The following is a 17,819-nucleotide window of genomic DNA, read 5'->3' on the forward strand; positions in this document are numbered from 1 at the left end:
CAGAGAACATCTATAATATTTTATTTTATTTTTTTTTTTGCTTATACAACATTTATTAAATAGTAAAAGTAAAATTAATATATACAACTGCCTAAAGAAGCACATTCTCTGAACAATAACATGATATGATCAAGAATTTTATTTACTTATTTTTTTTATATTAATAAATCACAACAAGTGTGCTGAGCAACTTGTTGTATTTTATGTACAAAATTAACTATTTAAATGTCATAATTTATAGTTAATTCTGCAGTATTTAACATCAAGTGAATTAAAATCCTGGACTTAGGCAGAGGGTCTAGGTCGAAAAATATGCTACAGTCTCCACTAGCTACAATGAGTCCACCTACAGTGCACAATGATAGAAGGATATTAATAGGAACATATAACTACAGATCTCTACGGGATGATGATAGATTGGAAGAACTGATGAAGGAATTGGAACATATAAAATGGGACGTTGTGGGCCTTTCAGAGATAAGAAGAAACTCTCATGCGATTAAAAGATGGACATCTACTCTACCACTGTGAATGTTTTGGTATACATTAGCATGAATTTAATTACAACAGAATGTTAAACTGTTTTCATTTTATATATATGTATAAATATACATATGCACACACACACACACACAGTGTGTGTGTGTGTGTGTGTGTGTATAGTCCACACATGAAAGGCCACAAGACCTAGTGTCGTGTGTGTGGGCAAGAGGAAAAGAAGAAACTAGGAGTCTGTTCACGTTTTGTATGAACAGCTGAGGGTTGTAACCTTTGGGGAAGGCAGAGTGCGGAAGACTGTTCCAAACGACATAAGTAGATGCAATATAAGAGGGGGGTCAGTGAGTTTGAAGATGAACTGTAAAAGGTGTTGGTTAGCAATGGCTCATGTTTTAATGATTTTGTAGGAGAGTGGAGGAATGAAATTTTAATTCATCAGAGCAATGTCCATGATCTGTACAAGAGGCAGAAACTGAACATCTATGAGAGAGAGAGAGAGAGAGAGAGAGAGAGAGAGATTGAAGTGGGTATGTGAGAGAGGAATCATGAATTAGCCAGATTGCCCTCTTCTGGATAGAATTGAGCAATCTTAAAGAAGATTTTGGTACAACACACCAAATATGGGAGCAATATTCCATGGCTGGACAGATTTGGCCTATGTATAGCGTTAGCAGCTGTGAAAGTGCAATGTAGTGCTTTGCATGAAAAGGTACACCAAGTTTTTTCCCAGCTGCAGAAACTATAGTTGAAATATACCGTATTTTCCGGTGTATAAGACGCACCCAAGAAATTTAATACAATTTTCTGGAAAAAACCTAAATTTTAAAGTATGATTTAAAAAAAAAAAAAAAAATGGATAAAATAATAGGTAATTTTTAATAGTAAACTGACCTTTCAGAAACCTGCAAAACCCATGTCACTGTCATCTGACTCTTCTCTATCATCATTAATTTCTTATAATATAGAAATAATTTTGTCTTCATATTCTTTTGGCATTTTTTGACTGATTTTTGTTTTTGTACGTATACAAAGTCCACTGCGTTTCATGAAACGGTAACACCATGACACACCAACCTTTAAAATCTTCAATGTTATGCTCACAGGCTACTTTGACTGCATGTGTACGAATCATTTTTGTTGAAATGGCAATGCCATTTTGCTGATTTTCTTGCACCCATTTCAAAACTTCGATCTCTAGTTCTGGCCACTTTACAATTTTTCCACGTTCCGTGTGCTTTTCTTTACGCAAATTGTACAAAATCTCCTTCTGGCGACGCCAGGTTCTAATAATTTTTTCTGTAGGTGGAGGTCCAAAATGTCTTTCAGCTTCCCTATTCCCGTGTTCTTCAGCATATTTTACAACCTGCAATTTGTAACTTGAAGTATATAAATGTCGCCTGTTTTTTTCCATCACTAAAATCTACGGGGAAATATCAAACTGAACACAAAATATCTCAACACATCAACTCAATACTGATAAACACTGGTAACTGATTACTTGGATGAGATATTATGAAACTTGAATAGGGCTCCCCGTTCTTAGCCAATGACACGCTAGAAGTCATGTGAAGGTCACGCATCAATTTGATTGCACCATTAACCGCCTGCAAAGATCTTGGAACATAAAAGGGAGTGCGTATGACTTTGAAAAGAGGAAACAATCTTTACCTTCATTATATAAGACGCACCCCATTTTTAAGGTGAAAAAGTGCGTCATATACACCGGAAAATACGGTAGTTCAACCAGGAACAATCGGAAGTGCAAGTAAGTCCAAGAAGAGAAATCTGATTGTGTCTGTATATCTCAGTCTTATTGAATGTAAGGGGGAGGGGGGGATGCAAGCTCTTTCTTGCGAGAGATCAGACAGAACTGAGTTTTGGTGACATTGAAATTTACAAGTTTGTCCTTTCCCCACTTGGATATAGCTGGAGATCTGCGTTCAGGTCCCTGGTCATGGTAGATCTTGAGGATTGTAATACTTGAGCACTAACAGGTTTGTTGAATGAAAAGGAGGAATGGGTGTACTGTTGTCAGCAAAGCTATTGATAGAATTGGTAATCTGTGAAAGCAGGCCAGTTATATACAAGAGGAAGAGAGTGGGGTGAAGGAACAGAATCCTGGGGGGTACTTCTGCATTGGTGGGAAAATAGGAAATGTGAGGAGACTAAACCATCCACCATAACATGTAGTGAGCAACCAGTGAGAAAGTTTGTAATCCAGTTGCAGAGTGAAGAAGACGGACCATAGGATGGTAATTTAATAAGTAGGCCCCTGTGCCAAACCCGATCAAATGCCTTTGCAATGTCGAGGACAACCATGCGAGTTCCTCCAAATTTCTCCATGACTTGAGTCCATAGGTTGCTGGTGAAAGCAAGAAGATCAGCAGAATCCATACTACTCGTCAATAATTAGTTGGCGTGTCTCTAGATGGTTCAAGAGTTGGTTGTTGATGACCTTCTCCATAATTTTTGAGAGAACAGAAGTCAAAGCAATTGGATGGTAGTTTGTTGGTTGACTTTTATGATCTTTAATTGGGATGAGCTGGATCTGGACCTGTTTCCGTGTTGTAGGATATGTCTATTAAATAGACATATCCTACAACACGGAAACAACAATCAAAGATAGATTGAAGAAGCAATACAGGAAAGGTGATAATTCTGGAACACAGTTTTTTTTTTAACACAATAGGTGGGATGGCATCAGGATGTTAAGGATTCTTCAGATTTCTTTATGTTAGAAGACTATGAAGAGAGAGCTTCTCTTCGTGGAGTGGAGAAATCTTTACCCCCAGAATATCCCCAGGTCATCAATGCAGGAATTGGAAGAGAAGAGTTATGCAAGTAAGCTGTTATTTTCTCTTGGTAAGGTGACTACAGTACCATCTGGATGTGAGAGTGGTGGAAACCTGGGTGGGTAGAAGTTGCACTCAATGGCCTAGGCAAGGGACCAGAAGGAGTGACATCCATTCGGGCCGGAGGAAAATTTGCAGCATATGGCCCTTTCAAAGTCTGACTTGAACTTGGCGATCATTCTTTTAAAACTGTTGTTGGCTGCAGTATAGGCAGAGAGGGCAGCTGGAGTTTTGATCTTCAGTTAATTGTGGTAAGCAGAGGGTTTTTCTTTTACAGCATTGGCACACTTTTTTGAGAACCAAAGCTTGGATGATTGCTGAGGCTTTGGACTGGAATAAGGGATGAAAGCCTTCATTCCAGTGAGGATGTCTTCTGTTATTAGGTCTGATCAGGTGTTTGGATCAGAAGAACTGAAACAGTAGTCAGACCATGGGAAGGAGGAACAGAAATAACAGAGGTCCTCCCAGTTGGCACACGTGTGGTGTCAAAGGACACGAGACTGTGAACTGAGTGGTAGAAGAGACTTGTATGAGGTTGTGGTCCAAGTTTGCAAGAAGAGAACTGACAACCACAGTATACCTGGAAGGTGGAGCTTGTTAAGAAGAGATCAAGTGTGTTGGTGGATTGGAGAGAATTGTCATGTATTCTGGTGGGAATATTGATGATCTGAGATAGATCATTGCTGATGACAAACACCTCAGTATCCGAGCCTGTTTGATCAGTGACACTGGAGAAGGGGAGTTGTGGACACTGAAGTCCCCCAAGAAGTATGACCTCACTATTTTGGTACTTAGACTACAGAAAGTTGAGAGCTTTAGAGAGGGAAAGTTGAAGAGGTCAGAGTAGTTGATGGAGTTTGAAGGGCAATAGAGGAAGCATATGAAAAGGGCAGGTTGATTTGGTAGAGAAATTTTGAGTCAAAGCAGATCAAATAGAGGGGATTCAAGGATTTGCAGTCTCACAAATCCATAAGTGCCAATCTGGTGGCAGAAAGAGCTGTGTAATGTGTAATTTTTGCAGCTGAGGTTCTAAAATTAATAGTAGTTCTAGTTTAGCTGGCTGTAGGTGGTGGTGGTGGTTGTGGTGGTGCAAATCATTTATATTGCTGTTTAGGTCACAAATGTTGGTGAAGTGGATGTGGAAACTTTTTTTTTTGGTAAGAATTAGTGTTGGTGGATTGTTTGGTTGGATTTTTGTTGCCTTTTTTTTTTTTTTTTTTTTTCGGTTGGATTTTGAATTTTTTTTTTTTTTTTAAAACTATTTTGTGTGGTATGGGAGAATTTTTGAGATCTGCAGTAAAAACCCCATTTCTTTCAGTTGTGGTTCATTGTGTGGGGTGATGAACAGATAAAAAGGAAGTGGTCCTGCAGTGTTACATACAAGTTGATGGATATAACTATATATATAAGTATAACAAATGAAATGCATTAAAAAAAAATTTATGGGACACCAGAGAAATTATGAAATATCAAATTCCTGATATGTATTTTCAAGAGGTGTATGATATTCTCAGGAAGTGTACAGGATACCAAAATGATATAACATGAAAAGCTCACATTAATACTAACTTCTTGTTCACAACTTTCTGCCATATCAGACTCTTGTATTAGAACTCATATTTTGATCTTACGCATGTCATGCTGTATCAATTTACCAATGCTTGGTCATCAACTGGGTTGTTTTCTGCCCATCATGGCATCAAACTCCTGTTTTAGTAACCTTTATGTTTAAGCGCTTTCCAATTCTATTTAACTATACCATGATAAGTTAGCTCTGCTGACACATTTCCTGAATGTTAACAATGTCAATATCCTTCCTAATATCTTCATTTTTAATATAATTCTGCCATTGGTGGCATGTGTTCTCCTTCTCCCTGCCAGTTCTTTTCATAACTCTTATATCTGTAGCCTTTGTCTTTAACCACCTACATCTAGCCTAGTTCTGAGATCCATAAGTTAAATAAACTTTCTTCCATTTCTCATATTTTCCAATAACTTCCAAAATATTTTGCCATCTTCCATATATTTCTCTTTTATTTTTCAAGAAATAACAATGTATATAAAAATATTAATTATAAAAACTTAAATTAATACTTTCCTATATTTCGGCAACGTTACATTGCTATCATCAGGGATCACAAAAAACAATAATATATGCACAAAAGCACTAAACTGGGTAAATTAGGATGAAAAAAAGGCAATCAAAGTCAGGCTAAAGGACATGCCTTAGTTAGCTAAATGAGCTGAAGATCTTATGATGAATGCTTTCCAAATTTGGGGCAATCTCATGCTGGCAATCATTTATATTGCTGTTTAGGTCACGAATGTTGGTGAAGTGAATGTGGATTAGTGTTGGTGGATTGTTTGGTTGGATTTTTGTTGCCTTTTTTTTTTGGTTGGATTTTTAATTTTTTTTTTTTTTTTAAACTATTTTGTGTGGTATGGGAGAATTTTTATCAAACTGAAAGCAAACAGTTTGCATATGAAGTCACTTTACGACTAGACTACTTATATATAGAGGCTAATATATAGAGGCTAATAACTTCACATCAATTGCTTTAGTATCCCATAATGCAATGCACATCCCTTATAGACATGTATAATGCTATGCATTATGGGAAGGGCCAGTACTCAGATCAGTTTCAACCTTTAATGAAAGACCCAGAAATGATACCAAGATTGAAGTAATGCAGAAGTTATATTTCCATATACAGGTAGTCAAAAGGTGTCACAACTTATTACTAAAATACTCTGAATTAGAGATAGATGTTGATAGATTTTTTCACTTGGTTATACTATGAATTAAAGATGCCAAGAAAGTATATTCTTGGTTTCATCCTTAGCCTCTATGTACATTAGCCTGTATATACAAGTAGCCCAATCGTGAAGTGATTTCATGTGCAAACTATGTTTACTTACACTTAGATAAAGGATTTCACTTATACTTGGATAAAGGATTAAACCAAGAATATAATTTCTTGGCATCTTTAATTTATAGTAAAATCAAGTAAAAAATTTCAACAGTTTGTTGAGGTTTTTTCAGGAGTGAGGCAGATTAAAGGACAGCCTTTCATATTTGTGTTTTCTGCTATATAATAGAGTGGCCTTATTCCAGTGTACATCCACCACAGGATATGTGTCCAAAGAGCATGGTTAGCAAGTCCAGAGTGCCTGTATTTGTGGGAGTGAATGTAGTCCTTGTGTTCAGAAATTTTTATATTGGATGTTCTACCTGTTTGGTTGTAGTAGAACAGTTTGCAACTGCAAAGGACCTGGTAGATCTTGGGAATGTGGCTGGTCTTTGGTGGAGTGGATAGGAGATGCCAATTTTTTATATGGTCTGTAAGTGGTTATAATGTTGCATTGCCTTAGTAATCTTTGTTCTGAAGGAGGGGGGGGGGGGGGTGCGGGTTGCAGATATATGGTTCTAATGTTTTTGTTTTTGTTTAAGAAAGTTGTAGTCTTTAGCAAAGAAAGCGTTCTAGATATAGTGAAATTCAGTAGCTAGGACACTGTTATCAGAACCAATTAATTTTGCCCTGTTATATAGGCTTTTTATAATCCCATTTTGTTGGAAGGAGGGATGGTGTGGCTGATGATGAATATATCTATAAATTAAATATGGCAAGAAATTATATTCTTGGTTTAATCCTTTATCCAAGTGTAAGCAAACAAAGTTTGTGCCTGAAGTATTTTCAGGACTGGGCAACTTGTATATAGAAGCTAATACCTTCACATCACTTCTCTACCTATATGTGCAGGTTTTCTATAAACAAAGAATGCCAGGGAGCCATCAGGGTAGTATGCAATCAGTGGCTAGGAATGGGAGACAGTTGTTGTTTTCCTTTTCTAAGGTAAAATGGATCCTGTGATGTTAACTTTTTAGAAGTGTTAAGAAATTGTGGAGTGCATCGAGGCCTTATTCAGAACACATCATATATGTAACATGGCCAGACAGTGGTTTACGTGGGGCAGAGTTTAATGCTTTTTCTTCCAAGGTCTTCATTAAGGAGTTGGCCAGTGGTGGAAAACCCAAGGCTGGCCCCTCTATCTGTATGTAGAATTTTCCTTGCCAAATGAAATATCCTGAGTTCATGAACTGAAACATATAAAGTGCTACAGTTGTAGAGCAGACATCTCTGACACAGAAAGAGATACTATGTGTGATTTCTGTTGCTGCTTGCTTCATGATTGTGCAAAGATTATCTCTTCTCTGTGCCTCTCTCCAGTAAAGCAGCTACTAAACTTGAGAAAATGCAATGACAGCCTTGGGCAAAGGTTCAACACTATTGATGTAAGTTTCTACTGGAAATAAAAACTAAAAACCAAGCTCAAATTACTTGCTGATCGGTGCCTCAATGTAAATATACCCTATTCCAAAACATCAAACTCTGCGATCTGATCACATCAACAGTACATGACTGAACTCACACCAAGAATAAAACTTTCAATGCTGATATTCTCAATTTTCAAACAGAAACTGACAAGTCACCACAAAATAGTATCATTTAGTTACTGGGAGCATGCAACTTCGATCCTAGAAAAATCATTACGTGTCACCGGTTCAGATACAAAAAAGAGTGAGAGAGAGAGAGAGAAGAAACTACCTGTGCCTCTTGAAAGTGAACCATAACACAGTGGTATACACATAAAATTTACTAGTGGTGGTAAACAAGTTCAAAGGCACTTGTCCTCAATCACACACACAAACTCAATCCAACTTATCTTTCACTCAGGGAGAACAAGAATGCCAACCACAAAAACAACTAAAGGAAAATTGGTGACAACATTTGGATCAAAGCTGCTGTGGAAATCAAGTACTATTAGACACCATGGAAATGAGTGTACAGATACTGCATAGGAAACATGCATGACTATGCAGTGAACAACAAATCCACAGAGCCTTCCAAATTCACTTCACAAATATATATGGTCTCACCTTTAATTTCAATAGTGTTCACTACCATCTCCAATCTGCAAAAGCCCACTTACTTTTCCTTTCAAAAACCCAAATATCAATATTCTCCCTGTCCCAAGAATCACTTATCTTGGCTTTCCTGATTACAGACTCTTCAACTCCTTTCACCCCCATGGCATTTGTGAATATATTTACTCTGATACAACACATATACTATGCCAGAGAGCATCCATCCTAGAACTGCCTTTGACTTTGACCTTCTTTGACTGAAAATCTCCCTTCAACACCAAGTCAAATCCATTTTCTGTCTCTATTGCCCTCCAAATATAACAAACCACTCTGAACTCTTTAGCTTCCTCGCCATAAATGTGATTTTCTCCAGTCCCATTTTCCTAACAGTGAAATTATCTTCCAGGAGATTTTAATGTTCACAACACCAACTTGCACTCTTCTTCAAATTATACAGACCAAGCAGGCAGAGATGCCAAGAAATTTACCTTACATAATTTGTTCACATGCCCTACCAGAACTCCAAATAACCACTTGCCAAATACCCTAGATTTGTTCCTGACTAGTGATCTTTCCATGTACACTCTGAATACTGTATGTTCCCTGAGTAACTGCGACCATAATCAAGTACTTATCTTCTCTCCTGTGGAACAATGCTAACAAAGCCATTCTCAATCACGAGTAGTCTGGCATTACAACAATGCCAAGTGGGATGACTTTTGTAGCCCTCTATATCTCATTTGGTTGGACGGTTGCTTTTGGTCTTCCAACCCAAACATATGCACCAAGTGTATAAATGAAATAATTCTTCCTGGCTGCCAAAAAAGGCTACACAAATCAAAACAAATCTAGAATACTACAAGTGGCTTTCATCAAGCACTTTATCTTCCTTCATTGCTTATATCCAGGTCCAAAACAACAGTAAGGAAAGTAACTCTCAATCCTTTCACAAAAAAAAACTTTATTAATTCCAGACTATGTAAGAGCAGAAAGTAGGAAAGCCTTTTGACCACTTGCCAAAGCAACTGATTATAATTCCTGCCTGATACTTCTCTCACCTGTTGCATCCAAATGGCTATTTCATCATCACCCACAAAAAAAGCCAATCTTCTGGCTTCATACTTTTCCTCTACTGCTTCTGTAACTGATCGAGGTAAATGCCTTCCAATCATTCCAAATGCTCAATATACCAATGTACTTTTGCCAGGAGGGAAATCAAATCAGAAGTGCTCTCCTCTCAGCAGCTATCAACTTTTTACAAATTCACTCAACTACTGAATATTGCTCTACTGTTTAAGATGTATTTCTAAGTTCATCCTTAAAATATTTGACTCATTACAAAAGAGGGCAATTAGACTGATTAATGACCCCTCTCTTGCCAACTCTCTCCATTCACTTTCATGCAGATATTTGGTTTCTGTAATATGCATCTTCTATAAATACTTCTATGATATATGTTTATATGAACAAACATTAATAATTTTCCTCTATTCCCCTAAATCCATTGAAATATGTACAGCTACCATCCAACACTCCTTTCCCAACTCACTACCCTTGCATGGTACTAACATACTATACCCTGATCAACAAACCTTTCATGTAACAGCTGAACATGAAAAACTCTGAAAACTGATCAACTTTTATCAATGGTGCTTTTGAAACTGTTTGTACACATTTTTCAATATGAAATTTATATTGTTATCCTGATCTAAACTAAAGGTTACATCCAGTTTCAAATTTCATTTATATCCTTGCATCCTGCACTAGTGTAAAGATTTACCTATAAACAATAACATAGTCAATGAGATTTTCTTATTTCTTGTCTTCTCCATGTGAATTTGTTTGCCTGTTATGATTGAAAATGAATTTTGTCACTGAAGATATAGTTATCAACAATAACAAATATTTCTGTTATGTCACTTGTCTTCTCCACATATGAATTAGTGTGCATCTTTATACTAGAACATGGCATTAGTAGTGATTAGTCCATGTGAACAGGATATTGCCAGGCTAGCTGGCTGGGTGGTTTACCTACCCACCCTCTAAACAACAGGCTGCATGTTCCAATCCCCCAGTAGGCAGCAATGTTTATAATTATCATTATGCGCTAGATTAATTTGTCATCCTGTGTGACATGGCTACTTCTCATCCTTGGAAAGCTGAAGTAGCTTGAAAAAGTTATTTCTTTGGTTTCTTGAGGAGAGTTTCTAGATTCTGTAAAAATAAATAAAAACAGAAAATTAATGATTAAAAAAATTCCTAGCCCACCTGGGTACTAATATAGATTTAAAACTTTTTATGAGTGGAGTCTTATATATAAAAGGCTCCTACCATTATTATTAGTTTTGTTCTTTTATGCAACTTTTCTATGTGTGGTATATTCAACTGGAAAATACAACAGCTGATTATTTCAAGAAAACATATTCTCCTCACAGACATTCTCTCCCTCTAAACCAGAGAGGGAGAGAAGATACACAAGAAAATAATCCAGCTACCATTACACAGGAAACTGAATCCCATGAAAAACTTTGTGAATGCATTTAGAAAAAAAATATTGGAATTCTAGTCTCTAACCAAACGATTTCTATAAACTTCAGAATTTAAACTTAGGTAAGTTACATTCATTGGATCTCGAATTATGGGATGTTTTAAATAATGAATAGGAAAATTCTTTCACTAAAGTGCAACTAGAAGCATGAAAATCCCTCATGCATGGTTGATCAAGTAATAAGAAATTACTACAAGATACCCAGATGCCACTGAAGATTCATTTCCTTCATTCTCCCTCTGACTTCTTTCCTGAAAACTCTGATTTCAAAAAGTCTGAAATCAAAGGAAGATTTTTTTTTCAGAACTGGCAAGCAGGATGAATAGTTCTGCTAGAATATCTTACTGATGTATCACACATAAAATGGAATACAAGTATGGTTACTGGAGCACGAGTATTCATATGAACTTGGAAGTGTGTTGTAATTTCAGCATTTCTTTCTTTCTTTCTTTTTTTTTATTTCCATTGTCATTACAGAATATAGTAAAATTTGCAATACTAATCCTGCACATCCCTTGTGGTTATATGTATTAACATGTTTTAAAGAATATTTTTGTTAGTTTTATTCATGGCATGGACACACAAATCAGATTCAATTAGTAATTATTAGTTATTAATTAGTAGTTAATTATTGAACACTAATCTTCACATATTTTACCCTAGACTGGGGTAAAAACAACCTAATCAACTTCGCTGATTCCAAAACACAATATTGCTTGTTTTGTTGTAAAAAGTATATATTCTCCACTTACTTTTGGTAATGCTTAGCTAAACATTCAATTTCCATTCTTCGACTAGCTTGCACTCTAAATCTTTCCTGGCATAATTATCTGACTTCTATAGTATATATGCTTCCATACATTTTTATCCAGTCAAAATGGTACTTCTCTGTCAAACAGTTACTTTGTAAATCCGAAAAAAACTGGAATTCTTCTCTCGTGTATGGGGTAGTGCACCTAAGCCATCCTGAAAAATTCTTGATGCTGTCCAGAAAAGGGCAGTCTGGTTGATAAATGACTCTTCTCTTACAGACTCTCTTCACTACTATCCAATAGAAGATCAAATTCTGCACAGTCTCTTCTACAGATATTTCCAAAGATACTCTTCAGCAGAACTAGCATCCACTATGCCTCATAATTCTGCTAGATCTACAGGAACTCATACTACAGCTGCTAAGCATCCTTTTACAATCAAACTGCATACTCACCAAACATGCTACTCCCAGTCATCTTTCATTCTTCCACCTCAATTCTGTGGAACAGTCTCTCTCATGAGGAATTTCCAAAGGACTACAATCTTCAACAATTCAAGAAGAATATCAACAAATTACTGTATTCCTGACCCTATAGCAAACATATGCCCTCCCATGGCATATGTTTGCTATAGGCTCTACTGACTTTCATGTTTCAGATAAATAAAAAAAAAAGAAAAGCAAATAATACTTGAGGTAGAAAAAAAAAACATAAAAAGCATGAAATGAGAAAGGCAGCAAGATCAGATGATATTCGAACAAAACTACTCAAGTATGAAAGTCAGAAGGTCAAATTCCAGATGATTGGTGTATTTCTCTCATAGTTCCCATCTATAAAAAAAAAATAAATACAACAGAATGTGAGGATTATAGAGGAATTTCCATACTGAGCATACTTGAGAAGACAGAAAGAAAAATTGGGGAAAAGAAACTTGGAGAACAACAAGCTAGATTCAGGGCAAAATAGAAGTTGTCAAGATGCGATTTTAAGCTGTATAGTTGAGAAATCATGGAAATATAACACAGATCAACTTTTTTAAATCTGGAAAAGGTATGAAAAAGTGCCTGGAGAGAAGCTTTTCAAACCCTACAGTTATATGAGAGCAATATCTAATCTGTATTTAAGTTGTACGTCAGTAGTTAGAACTGACAGAAACACAGGAAGATGGATTGATATCAAATCAAGTATAAGACAAGGATGCACACCTCCATTATCTTCAGATTCCCGACACAGGCTTAAGCCTGTCATATTTATTTTCTATGTTCTTGCCAAAGTCCTCCCATGACTTTTGTTTAGCTAGTTTTACATAGTGTTTCGCTTTCTTACATTTGTCTCTGTATTCTCTAAGAGCACAAGCTGATATTACCATTGTAATATCAGCTTGTTGATAGTACCAATCTTTAACTCTGGTGATATTGAGTTGGGTGTGTTTTCAGATTTGTTCCAGTAGCTGACTTTTCGCTGTTTGTCCTGGTTCCCTGGCAAAAACAACAGGGACCTTGTTTAACCGGACGATGCCCCAGACGCATGAAATTTTGTCATGTTGTACCATTATTTTGTATATTGGTTTAAGCCAATAAGAATACAATTGGGTCGGCTAAATCCCAAATTGCCAGCCCATCCTTGTTCATTCAGTACCTAGGTAGATACCCAACAGAGTGCATCACGAGAAGGTGAGGAGTGGACATTAGGTCAGAAGCCCTGATTGGTTCTCCGCATTCTTTTAAAGTAGGGATGCACAGATCGCGGGCTGCATGCGGCCCACCTCACCGTGTATTATTTTAACTCTAACAAGTTACACAATAGGCAATTTTTAAAAATGGTACATGTGCAAAGCAAAGTAGCTGTGACGTCATGATTGCCTGTCTACTTACGTAATCGGTTAGTAATAATGTTAACAAATTTTATAATTCGTCTATTTGTCATATGAGTATTTTGTTTTTGTAGGTGCGGTTGCTACAATTAATAATCACCCCTAGGAAACCGTAAAAAATAAATTCTACAATCGATAAAGCAGGACCAAGTAGGAAATGCAAACTACAGGATGAAAAATGGCAGTTTCAGGATAGCTGGACCGAAAAATATGGTTTTGTGCAGTAGTTTAATATTATCGTGTGCTTAATTTGCAAAAGTGCTGTAGCCATACCAAAAGAATACAATATAAGGAGACACTATGAAATTCTGCATTCTACATTTTCAAATCTACCCGAAGAACTACGTAAAGAAAAGATTTCATTTTTGAAACAAGAATTGACAGGTCAGCAAGTGATGTTTACAAAACCTATTCAAGATTCGGAAATCGCAACAGAAATAAGTTTTGAAATATCTCGCCTTATAGCAAAAAGTTGCCAACCATTTACAGATGGAGATTATAGATTGCCTTGAGATAGCTGCTAAAAAAAATTTGTCCTGAATCAGCCAAAAATGTTAAGAAAATTCAGTTAAACAGGATGACTGCGCAAAGAAGAATTACTGCAATGTCGGAAAATGTAAAGGACCAATTAACATCTTATTCAAAGAAATTTGCCTATTTTTCATTAGCTGTTGGTGAATCAACTGACATTACTTCCACAGCCCAGTTGTTAATATTTGCAGGTGGAATAACGTAAGAGTTTGAGGTAAGTAAGGAGCTGATTGGAATAAGTTCACTGTCAGATCAAATGAAAGGTAATGACATGTTCACTGGGCTTTTGGAACAGTGTTCCAAAATTGATTTAGATCTGACAAAATTATCAAGTATCACGACTGACGGAGCTCCTTCCATGATAGGAACTAATTCTGGATTGGTAACATTATCGAAACAGCATTTGGGACGCACGACGATGAGTTGATACAATTCCACTGTATAATCCACCAGGAGAGCTTGCCCTAAGAAACTTGGATTTGAACATGTCATGAAAGTTGTGGTTTCAACGATTAATTTTTATAAAATCTCGTGGCCTTAATCACCGACAATTTAAAAAGTTTCTTGAAGACATTGAAAGTGAATATGGTGACTTAATTTTTTACACAGAAGTGAGGTGGCTAAGTCGTGGACAAACATTGGAGCGGTTCCTAAATTTAATTGATTCAATTGAAATCTTTATGACTGAAAAAAACAAAAACGTCCCTGACATAAATAATCCGGATTGGTTATGTGACTTAGCCTTTCTGGTTGACATTACTAATAATTTAAATACATTAAATATGCGACTTCAGGGCAAAGATCAATTGGTTACTCAACTTTACGGCCACATTTTGTCTTTTCAGTGCAAGTTAAATCTATTTCAAATCCAACTGAACTCAATGTCAACTGCAAAACTGTGTATGTTGAAAAGATTGATAACTTGATATCAGCCTTCAAGGATCGGTTTTCTGATTTTAAAAAAAGTGAAACCGTTGCTAGATTTATTTAGCAATCCTTTTGCCATTTTGCCTGAAAATGCATCCGAATTAGCACCGCTGGAACTCATCGACATTCAAAACGATGAGAGCCTGCGAAATAAATTTAACAAACGCAATTTATTAAACTTCTATCATTGTGTCGATAAAAACAATTATAAATGGTTGCTAGATAATGCATTAAAATGTGCAAGCCTCTTTGGCTCAACATATATTTGTGAACAAACTTTTTCAGTCATGAATATTAACAAATTGAAAAATAGGAACCGCTTGAAAAATGAAAATTTAGAATCAATTTTGCAGTTGGCTACTACAAAACTCGAACAAAATATCAAAACAATTGTCAAATCAATGCAATGTCATGCATCAAATTAAATTCACTTACTTTTTATTACCTTTTTTGTAACAATTATGATAGGTATAAATAAAATAAACAATATACGGTAGTAACTTTCAAGTTTTTTTTTTTCAGCCCTCCCATAAGTAACAGTGGAACTATGGCTTTGACCCTTAATTGTGCTATATTCATTTCATTAAATTTTAGTATAGGTCTAGACCAGCAATTAACCCTAAACACACGAACTTAAAATGCAGTTGTCAGAGAGTGAGAAAAAGAGGTGATATGACAGGTGATATTCGAGTAATTGAATTAATATAATGAGGATTATAACAACAACAAAAAAGTAGGGTGAGAAAAGAACCAAGAACCAGAGCTCATCCAAGAAAGTTATGTGAAGATGTGTTGAGGAGGTGTTTTTGGCCCCCTATCCCTTAAGAATATAAGCATCTGCTATATTATATTGATGATATCAAATTTATATATATAGAATTAGCAGTAAGAGTTTTAAAAAAATTTGAAAAGAAATATTAAAGAAACATACTGAATCATGAGGTGTTCCTCCTGTGCAAGAGCTTTTGTATTTTCCTCTTCAGTTACATCCTAGAAAAAGAGAGAGAAATGGGGAGGTAGGAAAAGAAAGGGGAAAAAAAAGAAAAGAAGAAAGCATATGAGAAAAACAATTTAACAAAGAGCATTTGTTTAAATGATAAATTATTTTCAGGCAATGAAAATTAGTTTAGTTATTCTCTTACACAGTCCCAATAAAAAGTTAGCTGCTAAAAACATTGATTAAATAGTCTTGGAGAGTTTAGATTTTCTTTTTATTCTTCAAATTTCCTTAGCTTACAGTTCTAAATGAATTATTATATATTTATATTTCTAAAAACAAAGCCCACATAACTTATTCATGATATAAATATCTATATAAGGAACTTGAAATGAACAGTATATATTTCTCTGCACAGCAAAGGAAACAGGAATGGATGATATGGGATACAATCCCATTTCTTTTCCTGAAAGGCATAAATCAATCTACATAACCTATTACCCTATCCATTCAAAGCAGTTAAGAGATGTGTGTAAAAAATAGAAAATCAACTTAATTCATTTTCCTCTCCTCCAACTTAAAGTAAAATATGAAGCATTACAGATGATCCCAAGAGCTAGAATAGGATATATCAATGACACAAGAAAAGATTTAAGAGTAGATATTCAGGTGTTTGCTGATAATGCAAAACTGGGGAGAGCAATAGTTGATAAAGGTGATGTAGATATCGTGCAGGATGATTTAAATAAATTGACATTGTGGGCAAAGGTTAATGAATGTCAATTTAATGTTGCAAAATGTAAAGTTATGCACTTCAGGTTGAAAAGGTTGCATATGGTGTCCTATTGATGGTATTGGACAGCAAGAAATTGATGAGGCTAGGGACTTGAGGATAATGGTGGACAAAGAGTCGAAGTTCAGAGGGTATAATGCAAAAGTTGGTAAAATAGCTCAACATCTCACTTCATCATTGTCATCATCAAATTCCTGACATGTACCTGCAAGGAGTGTACAGGATATGATACTATTACATGAAAAACTTACATCTCCACTAACTTCCTATCTACAATTTTCTTTCAAATCAATCTGTTACATGCCAAGACTCCAACATTATCAGATCTTATATTTCTGTCTTCCAAGGAACACTTCACTGTATCAATCCACCTATATCTTAGTCAACGAATATCAACAAATCACTTGAATGTTGAAAAGCACATTAACAAGTAAAGATAAGGAAGTTATCCCTTTTCGTAAGCTATAATTTGGATCTTGATTAACTACTGTGCACAAATTTGGTCACTTGGGTTTCTTGGACACTAGTAGGTTGTAGAGAGGATTCAGAAATGAGTCAACAAGATGGCAACAGGTCTGTGGAATACTTCCTACAACGATAGGTTGAAGGTTTGTGGATTACAAAGTTTAGTTGATATGACAAATAGTTCAGATTACTAGGGGCCATCCATGGAAGTTGTGTAAGAGAGTGGTTAGGAGGGGTGTGCAGACCAGATTTTTGTATGGAGAGTGGTGTGTGAGTGGAATGAATTGTCAGAACTGGTTGTGAGTTCCCCATTGGTGAATGGATTCAAGGAGAGGTATGATAGGATTTGTGTGTAAATTGGTTAATTTGGGTCTCCCACGATGAGTCTCTGGAAAATGAAGAACGTGATTTTGTCACAATGCACAAAATTAAGGAGAAAATTACTACAAGATACCCAAATCGAATTCATTCATTGGGTATCTTGTAGTAATTTCTTATTACTTGATCAACCATGCATGAATGATTTTTGCTTTTATTTGCACTTTAGTGAAAGAGTTTTCCTATTCTTTATTATTCAAAACATTCCATAATTTGAGATCCAATGAGTGTGACTTACCTAAGTTTAAATTCTGAAGTTTATAGAAATTATTTAGGTAGGGACTAGAATACCAATATTTTTTCTCTAAATGCATTCACAAAGTTTTTCTTGGGATCCA

The 17,819-nt window shown here is 35.8% G+C and overlaps 1 protein-coding gene across 4 annotated transcripts in view; it reads right to left on the minus strand.

Moving 5' to 3' along the window:
* Positions 1-17,819, minus strand: part of LOC150099104 (transducin beta-like protein 3) — a 470,278-nt gene that overhangs the window by 146,146 nt on the left and 306,313 nt on the right. For all 4 annotated transcript variants that reach the window (XM_090405846.1, XM_090405845.1, XM_090405844.1 and 1 more), the window contains exon 17: positions 15,840-15,898. In XM_090405846.1, coding sequence (XP_090261972.1) covers positions 15,840-15,898 — 59 coding nt within the window. The remainder of the gene's footprint in view (positions 1-15,839; positions 15,899-17,819) is intronic.

Source organism: Typopeltis vanoorti, chromosome 15 (assembly GCF_054136105.1).
Source record: "Typopeltis vanoorti isolate ZY-2024b chromosome 15, IOZ_Tvanoo_1.0, whole genome shotgun sequence".
Classification (NCBI taxonomy): Eukaryota; Metazoa; Arthropoda; class Arachnida; order Uropygi; family Thelyphonidae; genus Typopeltis; species Typopeltis vanoorti.